A 24,789-nucleotide genomic window follows, 5' to 3' on the forward strand; every position below is an offset into this window, starting at 1 on the left:
TTGATTTGTGGGAATAGATTAAGAAAAATTAGGTGCTAAATTTCTTTATAGAATAAAAAAATATATAGGGTTAAATTGTGAATATAAAAAAAATAGAGATAGTCAGTGTTAAATTATTTTGACAAGTCCATATAATGGAACTCTTCTTGAAAGCTGCATAGAAAACCTTGCCATCTATATATACGAGTCAGTGCCACAACCACTCACAATTATTATTAGTAGTAAGAATCATATTATCATGTCCTAATAATTAATAACAAAATATCAGTTACATGCTTAAGATGCAGTATTTTTTATTTGACTAATAAGCATACTGTAAAGATAATAATAGCATGCCATAGATATTGATTTTCTCCTGTGATGCCTAAGATGTAATGTTCGTCTCGCTGTCACAGTTTTGTATTTAAATTAAGTTCAACCTCTCTTTGATAGTTGAAGTTAAAATAAAGGGAACATTTTAATTTTTGATAATTGTGCCTTTTGTTGCATTTTGTTATTCAAAATTAAAGTTTTCATTTGCTGATGTTCATACTAAACTATTTTCATCTTTTTTTTTTGAAAATTGTTTTTGCAGTATCTAAGTAATTGATTTGGTATACTTGTTGCTCCTATTTCACTGATACATTCAGATCTAATCCAAACTATTTGGTTGATTCCCTTTATAAGGTAATTCTCTGTCTCAATAAAGTAGTTACATATTCTTTATTCTGAATAAAATAGTTATAATTGTGAAATTCTATGTATCTCATTTTTTGGGATTTTATTTTTGAAATATCTATCCTCCCTTTTATGCTGGTTTGAAATTTATCTTCAATTATTTGCAGTTTGATAAAAGAGAAGTCTTAGAGCAATGGTTGAGTTATCTTTGTATGACCTTAAAGTCACGAGATTAAGTCATATAATTGGTCATGGATGCATTTATTAGGTTAGAATGTATACATTACGTCCTTTAGGAATGGTGCTTGTGCACGTGGTTTTTTTTTTTTTTTAATTTTTGCAGTTTAATCCAGTATATATGAATTCATTACTTGATATAGAGTAAACTTTTTCCAAAAATGCAGAGAGTAAGATTTGGTAAGAGTTTGAACTGTATTAGACATAAGAATGCCATACTCTTCTTGTTACTAGCTGATGTTATGGATACCTAATAATCATCTTGCATGTTAGAGGATGAGATCTTGAAAACTGCAACTATATGAACTCTTTTCTGAATCTTGGGCACAGATATTATATTACACATTTTCAACTAGACAGCCTATTATATTCAGGCAGTGAGGATATTATATGGAGTATGGACTATGACATTATTTTGACTTTTTCATTTCTCTAATTTATTGTATTTAATGTAGTTTTACTTATGCTCTTACTGAGAAAAGAAATGCTATTAAAGATAAAGAAAGGTGAGGGAAACCTGGGACATGGATGCGTCTTAAATTGATACTCTGTTGTCTCTTATTTGAAAGGTGTAGAACATAGATTTATTGAGGACTCGATCGAATTGTTTATACTAGGAAAGAACAAAGGAGGGAGCTAACGTCTGATTTATATAGGCTTGGATGAAACAAATGCACATAATTATTGGATATTCTAAATAACAGTTTATTATTGGTTAGTGATGTATTATGGGATAATGTAGTTACTTGTAGTGACCGAACTAAATGCTATACATGTTGAATCTGGATATGATTTAATGCTAATTATTATGGATGTTTAGTTTTAGTTTGAGTTAATTTAATCTAATAAGAGTTAATATCTTAACTAAAATAGGACAATTTAGTAATTAAATATTTTTATAAGAGGGATGAATATATAATTTCTGTAAGCATTAAAAAAGTAAAGTTATATTTTTTTTATCATTTTGCAAAAACTCAATGCACCTCAGCCCCATTCCTCTCTGAAATTGAAAGAAAAAAGCAAATCAAGCTCTACACACCCATTGACCCAGCCCCGCCGCCCGCAGCCACTCTAACTATCGCAGCCACCTCAATTTTGGTGAGAATGTCATTTCTACTTCGTACAGACCATCACAAATGAAATTTTAAAGTGATGAAATCATTGATGCTCATTTTTAAAAAAAATAATCTAAATATATGTTGTTCTGCTTAGGTCTTTAAGATACAAAGAATCTAGTCAACCAAATGAGGGACATAAAAGTAAATACAATTGGATGGATTGTATTAAAATCTTTTAGTTCTTTAAAGGTGTTGCTGTATTTTATGTGAATTAGTGGTAATTTTTGTAGTCTACATATCTATGAAATGTTAATTGTGTGGTGATGTGTTTTTTTTTTAATTGTAGGTGTATGTTCATTTTTGGGAGATGGAGCCGTCGGATAGTGATTTTTTGGAATAGACTCCGATGAGGAGTTCCTAAGAGGAGACGATCTAGATTTTTTAGACGACGATTCAGAGGCTGATAAAGATAGACCTCAAGATAAGAGAATAGCAGAGCTGCCACGAGAAGATATCATGCAACTTCAGTTTACAGATGAGGAAGTTGTTTATCGATTCTACAAGACTTATGCAATGATGCACGGTTTCGCTGTGAGGTTGGATGAAGTCAGACGCGATAGCGATGGTTCCGTAATTATGCGCCAAATTGTTTGCAATCAGGCAGGCTCAAGAAAGGAAGAGGTTGAAAAGGACGAAAGAATCAAGGACCACCGACCCCTAACTCGAAGTTGTTGCCGGGCAAGAATTCGTGCAAGACTAGATACAAAAATTCAGAAATGGAAGGTCGTTTCGTTCTACGAAGAGCACTCTCATGAATTAGTTGCTCCACTCGACGTTAGCATGATGCCTGAGTATTGCACATTCAGTGTCTTGGATAAATCTCAGGCAAAGAATTTGCACTACATAGGCATCAGGACCTGTCACATCTTGGGATACTTGGCTGCTCAAAAAGGTGGATATGCGAACTTGTCATTTAACCAAAAAGATATGTACAACCTCATTACTCAACATATGAAAGAAAAGGTGAAGGGTGGTGATGCAAATGATGCAATAAGATACCTGAGAGGTAAAGCTGGGTATGATTCTTATTTCTTTGGCAAGTACACATTAAGTAATGAGAATCGATTGGAAAATTTGTTCTGGGCTGATGGGACTAGCCGTATTGATTATGAGTGCTTTGGGGATGTCTTGACATTTGATTCGACTTACAATAGGAATGTCTACAATAAACCACCTGTGATATTTTCTGGTAGCAATCATCATGGGCAGACCGTCGTATTTGGTTGTGGTCTTCTTGTTAATGAGGATATTGGTTCATACAAGTGGCTATTGGAAACTTTTTTGGAAGCAATGGGGAGTAAACACCCTACGGCAGTTGTCACCGACGGAGATCTTTCAATGAGAGAAGCAATTAAGCAGGTCTTTCCTTATGCAACACATCGACTATATGCATGGAACTTACATAGGAATGCATGCGAGAAGGTTAAGAACAATGGAAAATGACTTCAAGAAATTGATTTATGCCAATGTGAGTGTTGAAGAGTTTCAGGTATAACTTATTAAGAAACTCTTGGGTCGTCCAAACCTATGAGTTGGGGAATCTATGGGCTCTTGCATATTTGAGGGACCAATTTTTTGGGCGAATCAGGACAACATCCCAGTGTGAAGGGATTAACTCTCTAATAAAAGCATATGTGAGAAAGAAAGATACCCTTCTTGAATTCATCAATAACATAGAGACTGTGGTTAGCCATTACAGGAACAATGAAAGAGTCGCAGAGTTCAATAGTAAATATACCGATCCAATACTTGTGACTTCTTTGCCGACACTTGAAGATTTTGCTGCAAAGACTTTCACTCGTAACATGTTCCGGGAGGTCAGGAAGGAAATTGAGGGTGCTTGTGCAATGAATACAGAGTTGGTAATTCAGGTTGGTGGAAAACTATACTTCAAGTGTAATAGTTTTGGATTGCCGGAGATTGATCATGTTGTTGAGTTTGACAGAGTTGGGGGGATGCTTCGTTGCGAGTGTATGTGGTTCGAAAATAGAGGAATTCCCTGCATGCACATATTTGCCTGCCTAAAGCACCAACATGTTGAAGTTATTCCAGAACGCTTAGTGTGCAAGTGTTGGGCGAAGAATGCCAAGAGTGACTTCATGAAGTCAAACGTCGATGATCCAAGTGATTCTGATAAGGTACTAAAGTGTCGTTTGGGTGTGTTGGGTGCTAAGTGTTCTAGGTTGATGGATGTTGCATGTAAGAACTCAAGTGATTTTGTCGAAGCAATGAATGTTGTTGTCAACACAATTACAAAACTCCAAAAGTGAGGTGAAAATCCACGCAACAGTAACTTAGACGATGACTACGTTATTGACCCATTGGTGGTGAAGAGTAAGGGAGCCCCCAAGAAAAACTCAAAATTTAAGCAACAGAGAAGGTGCTCAAACTGCGGTGTGACAGGGCACTACAACAAAAGTTGTCCTAATCTTCCTGGTAGAATCCCAAAGGAGCCGGTAGATGATGATACAGAAAGAATATCAGCAGCCATCTTGACATCCTCACTAAGGTATCTCATACTATAACTATGTCTAGATATTTGTTGTATGCTGATTCGGCATATTGTGTTTTGGATTTATAAACTATGTTATTTTTATGCTTTTGTAACGGAAGGTGATGTTTGGTTTGTGATCAGCACAAAAGACATGATAGTGTGAAAAATCAGCAGAAGATGGAAAAAGATAGGAACATTGGTGGTGGAACAACACCAACCTCAGCAGCTAAATCGGATTATACTGATCAAGTGAAAACATCAAGTCCTGGTCCCGATATCCCGGTTTGTGCATCTACAAGTAACGAAGAGTCCGGGTTGAGTTCCAGACCAGCAGAGTCTCCTGTTGTTGCCCCTGAAACTGGAATGGCAGATTGAAGATGATTCAGACTTTGGGATGATTGGTAATTTTGTACCATTTACTAATTACCTTGTATTGATGTTTTGTATAGTTTGCATTCATTGATTGAATTGACAATTATTGAACTAGGAAGATTATGTCATATTACTCATTTACTATTAAATTTTGAAATTGCTTTTAGACTTATTCTATCAATAACAGAACTTGATAAGAATTTTAGTTCATTTTGATGTGTCCCCATGTACTGTAGTAAGTAATTACCACGGACTTTAACTACCAAATTTTTACTACAAACGCTAACTCGTGTCTTCTATTTATCACCAAATTGGCTCACATTGACATGCCATAACCGATCTGTCTTTAATAGATTTACTAAGCTATAATATTAATTCTTAAAAATATTCTAACATTAACACTTTTTTTAAATTAAATCGAAAAATGTAAAAAATTAAATTTAGTTAAAATAAAAAATTATAAAGATAATTCTAATATGAACTGTATATGCTTTGTGATGCTGAAGTCGCTCTTGTTGTCTTCTCCAGCCTTAGCCGTTTGTATGACTATGCTAACAACAACTTCCTTCGCCTTTTCTTTCAAATAAATCTCCAAATCTTTTACTTTATTAACTATTTATATTTATACTTTAATTTGCCTTAAATACTTTTAAACTTGTTTATACACATAACCACATTTTCATGTTGATGATGCTTATTATTAGATTTATTTTTAATACAATCAACCCAAAAAAGTTGGTAAATAGAAAAACAATGTTTTTTGTGTGTCCAAATTAGAAGTGAAACTTAAACTCGTGACTTTTAGGTGAGTATAGAAAAGTTATTCCATTTGAGCTATACACCAAAATCAACTACTAAGATAGAATAGAGTTAAACTATATATGTATTCATACACAAATATATACTAGCAAATAGTGTTGTCCGTGGACGAATGCAGAATGAACTCCATACAGCCAAAGCAATATAGCCTGCTATAAGAGTTGTTCCAGAAACAGGTGGCTCAACATCTTGTGAGATAGGTGTTGCCCAAGCCATCCAATAGTTGCTTCCAATTTGGAGAACTTGGAAGAGAGTACGAGGCTATGAGCCAACGGAATGAAAGGAACAAGAGCACCTCCATATGCCATAGTGATATATTGCCAATACACTGAAAATCCAACTCTACCACTCTCTCTTTCTTCTTCTTGAACAAGTTGGCCTTTTGCCTCATCACCTTTGTTACCAGTTTTATCATTTTGCTCATCTTTCTTTTCCTCTTCTTTTTTTCCACCCTGAGAAATAGGAAAATCTGAATCTTGTTCCAAGGTACTTATTTCATTGGATAATATTCCTTCATCTATTGAATCAAGTGTAGACAAAGCTTTCTTATGTGCACCAACAAGTTCCATAAAATCAGTTCCATTGTTAAGCAGATCAGCATACTTTCCACATTGAGTAATCTTCCCATCTTTCATTACCTATACCAACAAGGCATAACAATATCATAGTAATAAAAATCAATTTTTCAATTAATGGCAATTAACTATGATAAATACTCACCAAAAAAAGTGTTCACTTATACACTAAACTCATAGGAATTAAACTATAAATCAAAGAAACAATAATGAAAGAAATCATAGGGACAAAATCAATTGAGAAGAAAAAAGACCAAGTTATTTAGAGAGATTGAACTATATCGCTAGAAATGAATACAAAATGCATATAAAACCGTATTGGATTCAATATCAATGTATGAAATTCAAAATATCTTAAACTTAGACAAATTAAAAAAAACTCATATCGTGAACACAATAAATGGCTGCATTTCAATTTATCTTGGTGACCAATTTCTTTGCGGCATTGATGGTGTTTTCTTTGGCTTTATTGTAATTGCTCAGCACTAAATCTAAGGCCAATCGCATGCGTGCAGTATCGTCCACTGGCTGCATGTTATAAAATTTATAAATTAGTGAAGATTCTATTTAATAAGGATACAATGGCAGGAATTATAATGTTATACTCATTGGTATGATAAATGAATTCCTAGCCTCAGCATATAGCTGCCATCTAGCAACCCACATCCCAGAATCACACCTGAGGCATACGTATTAACATATTAGCTTCACCTTCCTTATATAGTTATTTGAAGTTGCTTAAATTCATATAGTAACTAGTCTTACGCGTTTTCTTGTTGTGGAAGATTCTGTGGATAGTAGATCCGAAATTCACCGAGTTGATATGCAACTTCATCCAAATCTGACTTACCCTCTATTCTCTCATCAAGAAATCATTCATGAATAATCCAATCAATGAAATTTGCCTACATTGACAGGGAATATAGTTGTAGTTAATTGTAGCTGAATATTAAATGAGTTATGATCAACAAAAATAATTTAGAAGCATGAAATACTCACTAGTTGTCGAATCTGTCGCTCCCTTATGGTTTTCCTTGATCTTTGTTGCATCGGATTTACATATATCAACTTCCTCTTCTTCACGTCAACACATAATAAGTACTAATGTTTAAAGTTGTCCTTAATTGGTACATAAATCTAAAAATCACAAAAACTCTGTATTATAAAAACATATCATGGAAAATGCTAGTAAATGGGTAGATTTCAAATTTAAAAAATATTAGATACCTTTGATAAGCTGCTAACATCAGATAAGTATGCTGAATGGTCCATTACCACAGCTGTTGGTGAGTGGAAAAAGGAAAGTGCTTGTTCCTATCAAGTTTTACAATCAAGGAAAATTGCGATTCAATTTAGTTGCTTTATTAAAGCATATAGTAAACTTTGACTTCATATGACTTATGGAGACCCTAGGCGGAAGAAACCATATCTTTGGACTTCTAGACCGAATTTTTTTCTCATGAGTCATTGTGCATGCAACCATTGTTAATATCTAGCAAGATTAAAGATAACAAATAAAATTAGTCTCAGAGGTTTGAAAAGTTAAAAATTTAACAAAAAAAATTTGGAGTTTTACATTGGCATCTATCTGTCCCATAGGCTTAAGTGCATCGAATGATCTTCTACAACCATCTATACCTTCGTGTACAAGTATTTCCTCGCTGTTGTAAAAATAAATAAATAAGTAAATAAATAATCTTACCACATGAAATAAAATGTCTAACAACTTTTATCTATATGTATATTAACAAGATACTTACTCCGGTCAGGCATTAGCATTATATAAATATATAGCAACCATTGCTTCTTCTTCATTGACCAGTATATCTTTGGGAATTTCAAACGTCAACTGAAATAATAATAATGATGAGATCATAGTCAAATTATTCATACTAAACATAATCCTAATAAAATAATTTTTATTTACTGGTATTGTAAATGAACGCAACCTTTGAACTTCACATTTGACGACATCCAACTCATACAGTTGTCTATCACGATTAGCTGCCTACATATTAAATGTATAGATTACAAATATTTTTTTTAAGTATTTTCAATTTTATAAAACATAGTTTTTGATTGTTCATATGTTACTATATTCACTTACTACTAACCATGAAAGTCGTAGTTGGCGAAGTTTTAAAAATATTTAAAACAGGAATGACTAATTTTTGTTACTTACCCTATTTCCATTTGCTTCTTCCCCTCCAGCAGTAGACATTACCCTATTTGCAGGAGGAGTTAATGTTTGGGCCAAATTCTGAAACTCTTGGCATATCGTCCTTTGGACCTCTTGTTTTACCCTCAAAATCTTTGAATCAATGTATTCAGTTAAACATTGATACATAGGTTCTGAGAGTAAATTTAAATGTTGGTTGCTGACAAATACATTGTCGAAAGAGGCTTGCGTGTTCTCTTTGGAAAGAGTTTAGCTACACAAGTGCGAAATCAAACTATAGTTAACAGTCATACAAGTCTCTTGTGAGAAAATACAAAAAAAAAAAAAAACAGCATAAGAAGAATCTATTCATTATAAATTTATTTAACATAGTCTTAAAATGTAAAAAATAAAACTAATACACGAATACTAAAAATATAATTGTAAGTCATGGCTAATAAATTTATTTATGCATTAAAATTATATTTAGAATACAATATTAATATTTAGTATCTGTTGATGCTTTAAATATGTATTCGTAATTTGTCTGTTACGTGCAACATTTAAAATACATTTTCATGGAAGTTTAAATATGGGTAACAAGAAACAGAAGGAGGTGAACTCGCCCCTTAATAAGAACCATTCTCAACACGTTGAAGCTCACTCACTACCCAACTACAACCAGTACCACCACCAGCGTGAAATTATTTTTACTAATGCAGTTGATAAGATAACAACAGCCATAACCTCTTTGACAAAAATCCTCGAAAAACAAAACCAAATGGCTTATCCATTGTACTCCGTTAATAGATCTAGTTCGGACAATCCATACATAGAAAATTTAGCTATTAATAATACAACGAATATTAATAATTCAAAAACTGATAACAAAGTTGACATAGATAAAATAATGAGCAAATTCATTTGATCCTAAGAATGTCAAAAAACAGTTGTACAACTCACCCTACACAAATTCTCTCCTAGCAACGATTCTGATAACCACGCAAACGACGTTACTCTCAAGGAGCTCTTCAAACCAAATGCCTCCCCACAAAGATCTTCTGAATTAGATTGGAATTCAAATACGGGAATATATATTGGTAAAAAGGGTACCTCATCGTTTGTGCTGCCGCGACGTTCATGTGGCCCGAAAATTCCACAGGTATGTGTATAAAAACATGAACTTGTATTGTGATGACTTTGTTTAGAATTAATGTTTTTAATTTTATTATTTAATTACACATGATGATGGCTGCGTGTTTGCAGTGGATGCCCATTAGTTTTAGACCACCGGAGGATATGATTCTAACGACGGATGAACTTGCTTATGCCGCTTATATTTTTGGCCCGGATTTAAAGTTCCAAGTTAATCGGTAATTCCTTATAAGACTATTCAATTTGATGCAAGTCTAATTTATACTTTCGTAACAACAATTTTCTGAACTAAATATTTGTATGTGCATTCTAAAGGGATGAAGTATTGGTGTCAACTCGTACCACATATGCAAATAGAGAAAGTTTAGCCACGTTAATTCCAGGAGAACAAGTCATCCAGGATGTAAATATTTATTTTTTATTATTTAATATTAAAAAAGTACAAAATGTTAATGTTATGTATCGTAAAATTAAAAATATACAAATGTATTTGTTTGTAGGTTATAGATTCCCTTACTTGCATTCTCACACAAGAGCATAAAAAGCTTAACAAGTTGCCCTCCGTATGGTTTCTGCCAACAACCTTTTCGGTAAGTTTTAGTAAAAAAATACTATGGATAAATTTGTATTTAATATTTTGTTTGGATTAAGTTTCAATCAGCATATGAATAATTTGATGTTATGTTTTTTTATGACAATATAATTGGCAACTAGCATTTACATGGTCCAGACCACCCAATCAACTAAGGGAACAATATGCAGATAACTACATGTATAAGATTGAGTACTTGTCAATGGTAAGTTCTTTAATTTTTAGTAAATAATATCTGATTTATTTAATACAAATTGTATGTTTATCTTAATAACATAGACTCACAATCCTCCTTATTTTGTAAATAAGTAGATTTTTGTCCCCATCAATGACCTCAATGAGCATTGGTTCCTGATGATCTTAGACATGAAAAAAAAAAGATCGTTGTGCTTGATTCTTGTAAAATACCAAACAGAAAATTATGGTAGGCTATTATCAGTTGAAACCATGGTAAGTGGTCCAGTTTGATTTTTTTTTTAAAGTAAAATTAGTTTTTCAACTTTTATTCTCTTTGCTATTATGAATGTTTTGTATATAACGAAAAAAACACGACATCGTTTGAAATTACAATTTGAATTTGTATTTTAAGATCATTGCTAAATTCGGTTTGTAAGTGATTTAGTAATTTGTTTAATTTCAAATTAAGGTTCATTTGTTAACACTAATATCGAGTTAATAATTTTTAAATTTTTTATAATCTATCCATTTTAGACAGGTAATAAAAATTAACCCATTACATTGCTTGCACTACACAGTATCCAATTATATTTTATGTCACACAGGTTATATTCATCGAACGAATGTTAGAACACAAATCTTTCTACAATTCTAGTGAAATCACTGTACCTCGGATTTCTAAGTTTCGTATCGTGGAACCATCTGACCTGTCACAACAGAGGAAATGCTCGTAAGTAATATTATTTTAAAATTTTTTTTACTGTCATGTCTATTGAGTTTGTTATGTACGAATCATGTGTTCGGTTAAATTGATTAAGTAGTATAATCACACATTTAACTAAACAGTAATGACGCGGTATCTGGGTTGCTCAATGGATGAAAGAGTGCGGGTGGACTGATGATTTTGGCATCACGGTAACCAAATTTATTCAATTTCTAAATTTTTTTTATTATTAGAAAAAAATGTAATACGTATCTATATATATATATATCCATACTTTTTAAAATTATTAGGTCTCTGACAGTTATAGGATGAGGCTAGCAATCGACTTGGTTAGTAAGGAATTCAATATGAAGAAGTCAGAAGTTATGAATAAGGCACATGCATATATGAAAGATATACTACAAAAACAGTCACGACTGCAAAAGGATATATAGTTTTTTTTCCATCGCATTTTATATTTGCCGAGACACATCATATTTTTATTATGCATTTTTTAGCTTAAGTGATTCTTTGGTTATAGGATATTTTGTTCTCTAATCGAACCTATTGTTGAGTCATTTGATGTTTATTTTTGTGCTTAATAAAAGAGCTAATATCATTTAACTTTAATTTTTGGATTTCAAGATAAATCCAAAGATATAACTTTTATGCATTACATAATTTAAAAGTTACTTATTATATAGCTATCTAATAATATTCTGAACTTAAAATAACTGTTGTTTCTGGATAGTAATCAAATGACGATAATTCCCATAAGAAGATTCACATTCGATTATGAAAATCAATCTCATCCTGAAGATATGATATCATTTTTTCAAAAAATATAAAATCAAGCAATAAAGTATAGTTTACTTAATGTGTATATTGAAATAAATGTTAATTGTATATAGTAGCAGCCACACGTGGAATTGCAATGGCTGCATTTTGTCTCAATGTACTATATTACACTGCACTTAAATATATAAGTCTTTAATTAAAAAACTTACATTTATGTGCTGTTTTTTATTAACTTAGTTCGAAATAATAAATTTTGATATTGTTTTATATGGTTACTGACATCAAATTTTTATAATTTGGCCAAAAATTATAAATGCTTTGTGTCTTAATTTTTCCAGCAAACCTTCAACAACTCATAAAAGTTTACAGCATACATGGTTTTAGATTATAGTGATAGACAAGGATAAAAGTTGCGATGATAATACCTGGTGATAATTCATAATGATCGAGCAAAGAGAAGGTAGCAGGATAAGAAAAAAAATAAGAAAGAAGGCCAATGTAATTTAATATTCAATAATAGGTATATGTATAGAGATTAGTATACAGTAAGAGAAAGAATATTGTTTAATATGATGAAGGGATATTACAAAAATGTATATTAATGTTTTATAAAAATAAGGATGATTTAAAAAATTAAATATAAAATTTAAAAAATATTTTTCACCAATTGATAATATATATATATATATATATATAAAGAGTATTTTGAATATGAATATGAATTTTTATTTCTACTTCAAATTAGATAGTACTAAAAATAGATAAGTAAAGTTAATAACGTTTATAAATTGTTAATTATTTATAATGTTTATAAATCTTTAATTGAATTTTGTTATACATAATAACAACATTAATTTGTTTAATATCTTATTTAATTTAAATTTATAAATTTTATACAATATAAATTAAAAAACTTTTATACATTTTTTAATGTTTTTATTTTTAATGTTTAAATTATTATATCCAATTAATAAGATTAAAATTAAAATTAGAAAAGTTAATCTTATAAAAAACTACTGAATATATTAAACCACTAATATAATATTTAAGCAGGTTAGTACCCTAGACTTGAGTAGTGTTCCATCCAATTTAAAATCATTGTGCTTTACAAAAAATATTTTATTTTACCGGTATTATTTACCATGACTTTTTATAAATTCATGCAATATTGATAAGAGAAGTCCTTTTTTCCTTTTCATTTTTCGGAATTCAATTTACATGATTTTCCATTTTTAGTCTACAGGAGTTTTATAAACCCCCTTTAAAAAAATTTTAATCTTGGGTAAATAGCCGCCTCTTTCAATTTTTTCCAAAATTTGGCGCAAAAGGAAAACCTAAACCCGCCCAAACCAAAACATTATTCTCAATCCTTCCCTAATTTCCTAATTCCATCGTCTATGCTTCTCACTCTGTTTTGCTGAGCTTTTGTTCCCTAAACCCATCGTATATCCTTCTCTAAACCCATCTTCTCGTCAGAAACTCTGTTCCTTGGCTGCTGCTGCTAATGGTTGCGTTGCTGACGCGCTTGCTTGCTGTTTGCCTGTTGCTCACTACTTGCGAGGTCTTCTTCCCTCGACAGTTATTCCGCAGGAAACTCAGGTCGAATATTTGATTAGAAGACACTTAATACTACTTTTTTTTCATACTTACCAAATTTTTGGATTGTGTATATGAACATCAGTTAAATGCTTAAAAGTTTATTGCCACTTCATTGTGTAGGTGAAGAAAATGATCCAGCACGTTCGTCAATATCAAGTTCCATTGCAGAAGTAAATGGCAATGATGGATCATCAGGTGTGGCCTTGTTTCTTGGCCAAAATACTTGTGATCTTGTCCTTTTTTTTACCCCATTATTTTTATATAGAACTATGAAATTCATCTTTAATGTTAAATAATATCTTGGGGCAAGTTTCTTCAGACAGTTTGTTTTGTTAGCTTCGGATTCGGCTTCTAATGCTTTCACTTCAATATATTCCTTATTGCAGGAAAGGAATGAATGGTTGTTTTATAAGCTTCTTATTGAGCACGTCGAAGAGTTACTCCCAGTTGTCTATGCTCCAACTGTCGGTGAGGCTTGTCAGAAATACGGAAGCATCTTCATGCATCCTCAGGGTCTTTATATCAGCTTAAAAGAGAAGTAAGCTTGACTTTGACTTGGAATTATTGTTGATGAATATTTCCTGTGTTATTTGTGTTGATTACGTTGTATATTGTTTGGGTTTGAACTTAAAGGGGGAGGATTCTTGAAGTACTAAGGAATTGGCCTGAGAAGAACATTCAATTCATTGTTGTAACTGATGGAGAATGGATCTTGGGTCTTGGGGATCTTGGTTGTCAGGTAATTTCTTCTGTACTTGTTGAAATTTATGAATCATATTGTTTTATGAATCAGGTCTAATGTTGCAATCTAATCTTTGGTAACATGTTGTTTCTTCAGAGAATGGGAATACCAGTTGGAAAACTTTCTTTATGTACAGCACTCGGAGGAGTTTGTCTGTCTACCGTAAGTATATCCTATAAATTATCACTATCATAAACTCACAATGATTATGCCTTCCATTTCTTGTCATGCCTATAAATATAATATAATCTGATAAAAAATTTCAGTGTTTTCCTATCACCATTGATGTGGGAACAAACAACGAGAACTTGTTGAATGATGAGTTATATATAGGGCTCAAGCAAAGACGGGCGACTAGGCAAGTTTGTGATTAATATTCTTTTTTGAGTCATCATGGAGTTAATCATTTTTAAATTAAGCTATCACTTATACAATATGTCCTAATGTTGACTTCGGTTTAATTTTTCTGAATCCAGGAATATGCTGAACTTATGCATGAATTTATGAGTGTTGTCAAGCAAAATTATGGAGAGAAAGTCCTCATTCAGGTATTCGCCAATATGACAAGCCATCTTTTTTATTGGGTGTGAAGTGCTTACTAACTTGTCTTTTTTTTTATGAATCTGTTATAGTTTGAAGACTTTGCGAACCACAACGCATTTGATCTACTTGAAAAATATAGATCAACCCATCTTGTTTTCAATGATGATATTCAAATAAGGAATACTAGTCATCAATACTTAATTCCTATACTTTGGTAACTATAATATATCTAGCTCTGAAACCGTATCGCATTGTTCCAGGGTACAGCATCACTGGTCCTTGCTGGACTAGTTGCAGCTCTGAAATTGGTTGGGGGCAACTTGGCTGACCACAGATTCTTATTCCTTGGTGCTGGAGAGGTAGGTCCATGCAATTCTATGACTGTGCTCATGCTTCCTTCATTGGTTCTAAGATGAGGATGTGGTTCTAATGGTCTTAAACTTTTAATTATATTGGTGATTGTAGGCTGGACTAGAATTGCAGAACGTATTGCACTTGAAACATCAAAACAGGTTTCTTTCTATTACTGATATGATGTTTGAAGTATCTAAACACTTTCATTAATGTTATGATATTCATTTGATGAGTACTTTAGATTTATTAAGAAACTACCCTTCTTGATGTAGACTAATGCCCCACTAGATGAAGTGCGCAAGAACATTTGGTTGGTGGACTCAAAGGTTAGCGTTGAATTCATCCAAGCTTATCCACTTATACAAAGTAGATTCTGATTTTCTGTTAGTAATATTCTTGATCCCCTTACTTCTGCAGGGATTGATTGTTAGTTCCCGAAAAGAATCGCTTCAACATTTTAAGAAGCCATGGGCCCATGATCACGAACCTGTTCATCGACTCGTAGACGCTGTTAATGTATGATCGATCTTTCTGTCCATTACACATGTGCGCACACGCACACACAGCAAAAGTTTCAATATTTTTACTTTATCTATGTCTATGTTACCCTCTCAGAAAATCAAACCAACAGTGTTGATTGGAACCTCTGGACAAGGAAGAACTTTCACTAAAGAGGTTATTGAGGCAATGGCTTCAATCAATGAGGTACTACTACTATTTCAATCTGTTTTTCCAACTACTATGATAGTTCATGTCCATTTAAGCTAACAAGTCTATTACATGATAATGCATGCAGAAACCTATCATTCTTTCACTTTCCAACCCATCTTCACAATCAGAATGTACTGCTGAAGAGGCTTACAAGTGGAGCCAGGTAATAAGATACCCCTAGTAGTATTTCTATAATTAAGTTCGGGTTTTGAGTTTAATTTCTATATTCTTACCTTGTACATGTTTGGTATCATCAGGGTCGCGCCATTTTCACTAGCGGAAGCCCGTTCCCTCCTGTTGAGTATGAAGGAAAAGTTTTTGTGCCTGGCCAGGTTTATAGTTCTTTAGAATTCATATGTAAGAAAAAGAAATTTTGCATAGAACATAGTCTGATTCAGATGTTTTCTTTGATGATAGGCCAATAATGCATACATATTTCCCGAACAGAGTAGAGATTCTCTACCGCCGAACAGAGCAGAGATTCCCCACCGCCAATGCACCACAAACGCGAAGACCCAGATCAACACAGCACCTCGCCACCACCGACTGACCCAACAAGGCAGCACAACAGACAGCACCCACGAGGCCACGATCAACACAACACCTTGCCACCTCCACTCAGCAGCGTTTCTGGGTTCTGGCCACCCACGATCAACACAGCAGGTCGCCACCTCCACCTCAGTTTATTGTTGATAACTTGGGTTTATAATTATGAAATAGTTAGGGCTTAATTTTGTTAATTATAATTTCTGTGATTCTAAGTTGCTGGATTTGTTTAGGGTTTTGTTACTTTCTTGTTAATAACTTTGATTCTGTGTTTCTGAGTTGCTGGGTTCAAATTTGCTTGTTTTGCTTAGTTCAAATTCTATGATTCTGTGATTCTGATTCTGTGATTATGTGATTCTGAATTGATTTTTGGTTTGCTGCATTTATTTTGCTTGTTTTGAAAATTTGTTAGTAATACTGATGAGTTACTATGTAATTTCACTAATTTTTGTTCTAAAATCATTGATTCATTGTTGCTGTTTGTTGGTATTGTTTACTTTATTGTTGGTATTCTTGTTTGTTGATTCATTGTTGCTCTTGCTCATCACTATTTTGGTTTTCTCTTCTTCCTTCCTTGAATATGTTTCACTTCTATTTCTATTCTGCTGTCTGATTTTGTTGAGCCTATGCTTTTACTTGGACTTTCCAACACCATTTCTTGTTGCTTTCCATTTCTATTCTAACATTAACACAAATTTTTTGAATTAAATCTAAAAATATAAAAAATTAAATTTAGATAAAATAAAAGATTATAAAGATAATTCTAATATGAACTGTCTGTGCTTTGTGATGCTGAAGTCGCTCTTGTTGTCTTCTCCAGCCTTGGCCATTTGTATGATAGCAAACAGCCACAAATTTATTTATAGATTTATGTGCTACTCTTTTACCATAAATCTCAACAATTAAATAGTCAGTCTATCATGAGCAGCAATATCTTAACATTTCAGATATCGGTTTTTCCATAGTAAAAGATCATTCTAGAATTCAAAAAATCCAAAATAATTTCATGTTGAATCTTTTAACCAAGGTACATAAAATCAAATAAAATAAATATAAAGTAAGAATGATTGTAAAAAAAAGGAGACCTGTAAGGAATATGCTGATGTGTAGAAATGTCCATGTATTTCTTAGCAATACCAAAGTCAATGATATACACCTACAGAGGGTGCTTGGTTTTGATTCATATAGCAACTGAGGGTGCTTCGTTTTGACATTTTTCTGAATAAGAAAAAAAACCTAGCCAATAGCATGCTCGATCAGACACACATGACTTGTCCTTCAATAATTTAATTTTGCCACTGAAATATGCAGAAACCTTAAATTACCATGCCCTACAGCACCCCATAGCTCTAATATATATATCTCTCTTAAGGAAAAAAAAAAAGAACTAGTTTTGCATATTCATTTCTTGGAAAGTCACTAAGACATTACAATTCTCCTAATTTCGGCAGCTCTTGGAATTTTATTTAAAATTTTATTTAAAGTTGCATAATTATACATCATTCTTTATGCAGTAATAGTTGGCTTTTTCAAGTGTCAACTAAATAGCATATTCTTGCTTTCCAATAGGATACACCATGTGCAAATGCCTATTTATATTAAAAAAAACCCCTTCCATATGGTAAAAGTATTCTCGTTCTCTTTTTCTTTTCTTGCTTTTTGGTGAAATATGGTAAAAGTGTTCACTTATAAACTGAACTCACTGGAATTAAACTATAAATCAAAGAAATAATAATGAAAGAAATCAAAGGGACACAATCAATTGAGAAGAAAAATGACCAAGTTATTTAGAGAGATTGAACCATACTGCTATAAAGGAATACAAAAGGCATATAAAACCATATTGGATTCGATATCGCAATAAAGAAAAACATATTACAAGTTTACAACAGATAATCACAAAAAGAATTTGGAAATTGAATTATGGAAGGCTGTGGTATTTTCAATGTATTATTGCTCATAAAGCCACTCAAATTCAAGATACCCCGTGAGGGATTTGAAACATATGCAAATTAACCATGCACAACCAGCTGTTTAATGCCTTTTTAATCAAAATAAACAACCAATAATAGTGCATGGATGAAATGCGCATAAAATCAGATGAAAATACCTGTTTACAGAGGTCTTCAAGGAACTCAGAGTATGTAATGGGTTTCATGTCATTGAATTTAGCAATGAATGAATGCTTGATGATATCAATTATCATTTCGCATACATATTCCCATAACTCTCACTCACTAATAATGTACCTCCTAATTGCCCATAATACCCTTATCATATTCATATCATATTTCCTTAAAAGATCAAAACGCATACATAAAATATTTATTAGTGTTTAACCAATGCAACCCATTAAGTCCTAACAAAATTAGAATTTAAATAAAAGGGATGCACTAATCATGGACTTCAACGCCATATCTAACTTTCATTTTGCTTAAAAAGTGACTTCTATTCATCATATTCTAAAAGGGTTTGCATAATTTTCTATTTAGCATAGGAACTAATTATCAATATACCAAATAAGCAGAAATCAAAGGAAAATAAACTCTAGTAGGTACAATAACTTACCAAAGTAAACCAAACTGTATACATTGTCCATGCTGTATCGCTTAAACACATTGCTTTTTATCTGAGCAAAATTATTTGACACCAGCAAAGCGAACAATGCATTGTTGTGAGCAACTATATAGGTTGATAGAGTGATTGCCTGAGCTAATAAGATAAAAGAATGAACAAGTAAGACTAGTCAAGGAACCAACCTCTGTTTCTTACTCTTGCTTACAAAGAATAACATAGTTAACAAAACATATATGATTTTTCCTTTTTCTTTGGTGTTTTTTTTTGGGGGGGGGGGGGCGGGGGAACCTAAGAATTTGAGAAAACGAAAGTAATTCCAACAAGGAAGGATACTTGAAGCAGCAATAGCTAAAGATTCATTGGCAATAAATCTCCATATCCAGAATCTCGTACTTGCTGGTGGACAACTTGCAAGTCCTTCAAAAAAACCAATGAGATCAAAGCATTTACGTCATCTGAATTTGGAGAAGAATCAAAGATTGAATTTTTACTATTTTAGTAAATTATATAATTACCCACTTTGGGCTATAATTTAATTACCAATAGTTTAACCATAGTTAACATAGCAACCAATTAAAGGATGACATGTCATAGAGGGTAATATACATGTTATTATAGGAAGGGTAAAGTAGAATTTACCTTTGTTTTTATACTTATTGAATATTTTGTATTGAGATTCAAGAAATATTAGATAACCAACATTTTTATTATCAAATTTACCTATGCAAGAAATTCCTGATATCCTTGTGCTGATGATTGCAAAAGCATCTTGACAGCTACTGGAATATCATCAATAATGCCATAGTAAACTGTTCCAAATCCACCTCTACCGAGGACTCTCTCAAAGTTATTGGTCATGTTAACAACGTCATCGAATGAATATTGTCGGCGCTTGGATTCCAAAGGATCACCAGATTCCATATGAATGTAGACATCATCTAATTTTAAGGTCAAAATGTGTGTCATGGTTAATTGTACTTAGAGGACTGTAAATTGTAGTTTTGAAGTATTGTTTCTTTTACCTTTTAGCTTTCTCTTTTTAATGTAAATGATGTTAACTGCTGCAAGAACTACCAGTAGGAGCATCAAAAATGTAGAAACAGATGCTAGTATATAAATAACTGGATTGTTTTCCTTGCTTTTATCTTTTGTCTGTTGGTCACAAGGACCAGATTCACATAGATTTAGATTTTGCCCCAACCTAGCATCATTCAGTAACAAGAATTAAGTTAAAGTGAAAAGCTACATTTGGTTTGCAATCTCTATGGAGGTTCTTACTTTCAAGTTTCCATGTGTCATGATTTAAAGTTGTATGTATGCGTATAAGATAAAAGAGAAATAATGAAATCAAGAAAATAATAGTTACATGGAAGGTAATACATTTTAGTACATTCGCTACATGTAAAATATTTTATGTGAAAAGTATACCCGTGACGTTCTAGTATGCTGAAATTGATATGGGATACTACATAATTGTAGAAATTCATGTAATTATGTAAATAACAGGTATTGCTGATTCAGGGTATCAAATTAAATAAGAGTAAGATACATACCTAAGTGATAGTACACCTTCACTTGACTTTTGGAGAAGTGCATTTGGAATTAGACCTGTGAGGTTGTTATTCTGCAAGTTTCTACAAAAGAAAATGCTTCTTTATTTTTTTGTAACAACAAAATCAATAATTTATATTAATGCAGAGAGTATGAAATAAACTTACAGGACTCTAAGCGATGGCGGGTTTTCTACCAAAAAAATAGGTATCTCCCCAATTAAGCTATTATTTGATAAATCCCTGACACAACAAACTCAAATCACTACAATCCAAGTGGAGGATAGGAAAAAACATACAAAAATTCAACGAATTTGCATTCGAGTCACTCATAAGGACTTTAACTCAGTAAGCTTGGAGATATAAACTGCTATGTGTCCAGTGAGTCCTCTTGAAGATAAATTCCTGCATGAATTTCCAAATACATTATAAACGGTTCATTATACTTAATAAATTAAATCTATATATGCATACTTACAAGGATGTGATTCTTGGGGTGCCATTAAAATAAAAAAGGAGTTTTAATCCTAACATAAGCCTAGTAACCCTAAAATCTGGAAAACAAAATGCTGCATACATTACAATACTAGGCATCAACAACAAGAATGCAATACTATATCAACTAATTCACAGAAAGCAACCCAACAAAAAGAGAAAGGATTTTTGACAAACATTGCTAAGTAAAACATGAAACTAGGGATTATGATAACAAAGCTAGTGAATTCTGAATTGGCATGCATGAAAAATCATACATTAATCACACATAGTAAATTGCAAAGTTGCAAATTTTAAAAGCTGCAGAACTGGGAATTCAAGTTTCATAGGCATACAGTGTATTGAGTTGCTCGGAGAAGTGCTGAACTGTCATCGAGACAGGAACGAGTCACCATTCTTAGAAAATCGTAGTTGCTTCTTCTTCTTGTTCTTTTTAGAGGTGTTGAAGAATGAAGAGGAAGCTTTGTTGAGAAGGATGAAGACGATGAACAAGTTAAAGAAGCCATTTGATTCATGTTCATCACACTTGGTGGTTATTGCAGAGTGGATAAGGGATTCTGCAATGCAATTTCATGAGAGGGAAGGATACCGTGAGGAAGGCGGCACTGCTTGTGACGACGGCGGCGGCGATGCTTTCGAGCACGGAGATGGCACGACAGACAGAGAGAATGGGACACCCAATGAGGCGGTTATCCTCGGGTGGCGGCGACGGTGCTGGAACGGGGGAGGAAATACAGAAGATTAGGGTTCATTGTGTGGGAGGCTGATTTGGGGAAGAATCAAAGACTGAATTTTTAATATTTTAGTAAATTATATAATTACCCACTTTGGGCTATAATTTAATTATCAATAGTTTAACCATAGTTAACATAACAACCAATTAAAGGATGACATGTCACAGAGGGTAATATACATGTTATTACAGGAAGGGTAGAGTAGAATTTACCTAATAATAATATATTTTTGTTCTTAATAAAGTGAGCTAAAGTTCACGTATGCGGTCTAATTTTCATTCTTAGTAGACTTAGAAACTATGTAAGTGTTGGCAAATGGTTCTAGTTGTTGGTCCTTACTATTGGTGCCTTGTAAATACTATTCTTCTACTATTTTTGGTCTATCCCTGATTCTTTGTATCATCATGGCCCGCATGTAAAGTTACAAAATTTAAATGATATCTGGCAATGAATGGGTTCTACCTCAGCAGAACTTTTCTTCTTCTTATCTGTTTTATTTGTTTGATCATTCATCTATTTTGTTATGGTATTATCTCATCCAAGTAGAAATCTGTGTAAAACTAAACTATATAAGCGCCACTAACAACCAAGGCGAATGACAAGACATGTAACCAAAGTAACTGTTGCGGGGCCGAGGTTGGTCATCATCAGTCTAACTGGAGTCCGACGACATGAAATCTGGGTTAACGGACATCTGTAGGTTAGTGTAGATCTCTTTGGTATCTAGGTAGTTCCTCGTCAGGGTATCTACCTCAAATTGGAGTTCATACATCATAGCTCTGCATTCCTCCAACTGATCGTAGTTGTAGTCATCCATTTCCTACCCTAATAACTCAAGCACCTTCATAATCATGGCCCGTGTGTTAGGTGTTCGTTCGGTGAGTATCTTCCAGTCACACTAAGGGCGGCAGACCCGATTCCTACTAGGACAACGACGAGGAATTTGTGCACAACACCCTTGGAGGTGCCCTTCTTTGTCTGTTTGTAGTACACCAAAGTTAGTACTGAATGACATTACATAGCTATCGGAAGGAGGACCGGTGGCTCTTCTAAATGACCATCTTGGACCAGTTATATTTTGGTACAACTTATCTCTGCAACGACAATAAAAAACAGAAGGTATGTTACGATAAAACATTAGAAGGCTGAAAAGATTTTTTGATTCCCATTGGACAATAAAGTACTATAACAGAAATTGAGGTGATAAAAAATAGCATAACTGACATAATTCTGTCATGCCTATCTGCCAGGGATAGGGCCTAGAAGAGGTCATGTAGGTCATAGGATGGGGAAGGATGGGAGTGCTTACTAGCGTCAACATGGGCCTGAGCAATTAGGTTGATGATGTGCTCTATAGCGGCAGATTCCTTAATAGTCTCCACTTGATAGTTGCGGCCATATATGGAGGTGAATTTAAGATACGGGTCTTAAATGGTCAGGTTTTTGTGTGGAGGCAATGGAGCTGAAGCTTAAGGATAGTAAAAAGAAGACCACATTTATGGGCATGTGTTGGGAAGGATTAGCTCATTGGAAAAATGGCCCCCCTTCGTCGCATATGTTATTAGAAGATGATGATAGAAAGTCCATTTTACCTTGTTGACCAATTTTAATTGTATTATAGTTAGAACACATAGCTACTGATTAAGTTGATGTGCTAGGATGCACCATTTGTACGGATTCCTGAATGTGAAGAAAGCTTTCTAACTTCGAGAGAAAGATTAACCTCAGTGCTAGTATTTTTGATACCCGAACCTAATGAACTAATCAGAATTACTACAATGTATTATCGAAGGATTTAGAATGCGTGCTGACACAACATCGTGATGTAGTAGCAAACGCCCTGAGCAGAAAGTCTTTGAGTGTTGCTTGGATGCTGATTCAAGAGGAAGAATTGTTAAATGAGTTTAGAGTCTTAAGTTGGTTGTTGAGAAAGTAGCTGGATGTATCAGACTGAATCAATTGCGAATTTTAAATAGTTGTAAGGCTGAAATTCAGACAGTGCAGCAAGAGGGTAAGAAGTTACTAAAGATATTGAAGCCTGTTGAATCAAGAAGAGACCAAAGGAGACAGAGGAGGATTTTGGAGTAATAAAGAGAGGATTTTGTGCCAAAGTCGGAAGTTTGAGATGAAAACTATTATCTGAAGCTCACAAGAGAGGATTTTCAAATTTACCCTAAGATTACTAAGACATACCATGAATCAAAGAAGATATTTTGAGTGGCCAGAGATGAAGGACAACGTGGCGACGCATGTAATTGAGTGTTTGACGGATGAGAAAGGGAAGATTGAGCACTAGAAGATATCTGGAATGCTGCAATCTTTGGGGTTCCACAATGAAAATGGGAAGGTATAGCTATGAACTTCGTAATGGATTTGCCGGAGTCTAGGACAAGATTTGATGCCGTAAGTAATCATGTATGGAGTGACTAAGTCTACTTACCTTTTGCCTATTAAAGCAAACTATTCATTGAAGAAATTAGTGAGACTATACATCAGAGAGATAGTAAGATTGTACGGTGCGTGAATCGCCTCTGTATTGAAATGAAACCGAAGAATCAAGTGTCTTAAGTCCCGAAATGATAGCCGAGACGACGGAGAAGAGATAAAGTGAAGATTCTCACTATGAAAACCCGACAAAAGAGTTATGCGGACTTGAGGAGAAAACTTTTCAATTTTGAAGAAGGAATTCCTGTATTCATGAAGTTTACTTCAACAAACTGAAATTGGATGAGAAATCAAAATCTAAGAAGTTGAACTCGAGGTACATTGGACTGTTTGAGGTATTAAGGTGGATTTGGTGGCTGGTGACGTATCAAATAGTTTTACCACTGTATCTTCCGAACCTACACGACGTACTCCACATTCCTTAGCTTCGGAAGTATGCTTCTAATGCAACTCACATCTTGAAAACTTGAATCAGTTTAATTGACAGAAGATTTGACGTTTCAAGTGATTCCGGTCAAGATTGATAATACCAGCTTCAAGAAACTCTGAGTAAGAGATGTCTTAGTAAAGGTTGTTTGGGATTGAACCGGAGATGAGGAACATGCGTGGGAGCTCGAATTAGAGATGAGGAAGGACTA

General features: G+C 33.5%; 1 protein-coding gene across 1 annotated transcript; it reads left to right on the forward strand.

Annotated features, from left to right (window-relative positions):
* Nucleotides 1-13,613: 13,613 nt before the first annotated feature.
* On the forward strand, nt 13,614-23,794 carry LOC107606849 (NADP-dependent malic enzyme 4, chloroplastic-like). Its single transcript, XM_021109550.2, has 17 exons — nt 13,614-13,649; nt 13,841-13,992; nt 14,088-14,193; nt 14,293-14,358; nt 14,463-14,558; nt 14,673-14,744; nt 14,829-14,907; nt 14,995-15,102; nt 15,205-15,251; nt 15,366-15,419; nt 15,511-15,609; nt 15,709-15,798; nt 15,890-15,967; nt 16,062-16,136; nt 16,222-16,247; nt 22,080-22,102; nt 23,643-23,794. Exons 1-17 carry the CDS (start codon nt 13,629-13,631, stop codon nt 23,792-23,794), a joined length of 1,344 nt encoding a protein of 447 aa, XP_020965209.2. The 5' UTR covers nt 13,614-13,628.
* The last annotated feature ends 995 nt before the right edge of the window (nt 23,795-24,789 follow it).

This window comes from Arachis ipaensis, chromosome B1 (genome assembly GCF_059453495.1).
Source record: "Arachis ipaensis isolate K30076 ecotype BB chromosome B1, ASM5945349v1, whole genome shotgun sequence".
Taxonomy (NCBI): domain Eukaryota; kingdom Viridiplantae; phylum Streptophyta; class Magnoliopsida; order Fabales; family Fabaceae; genus Arachis; species Arachis ipaensis.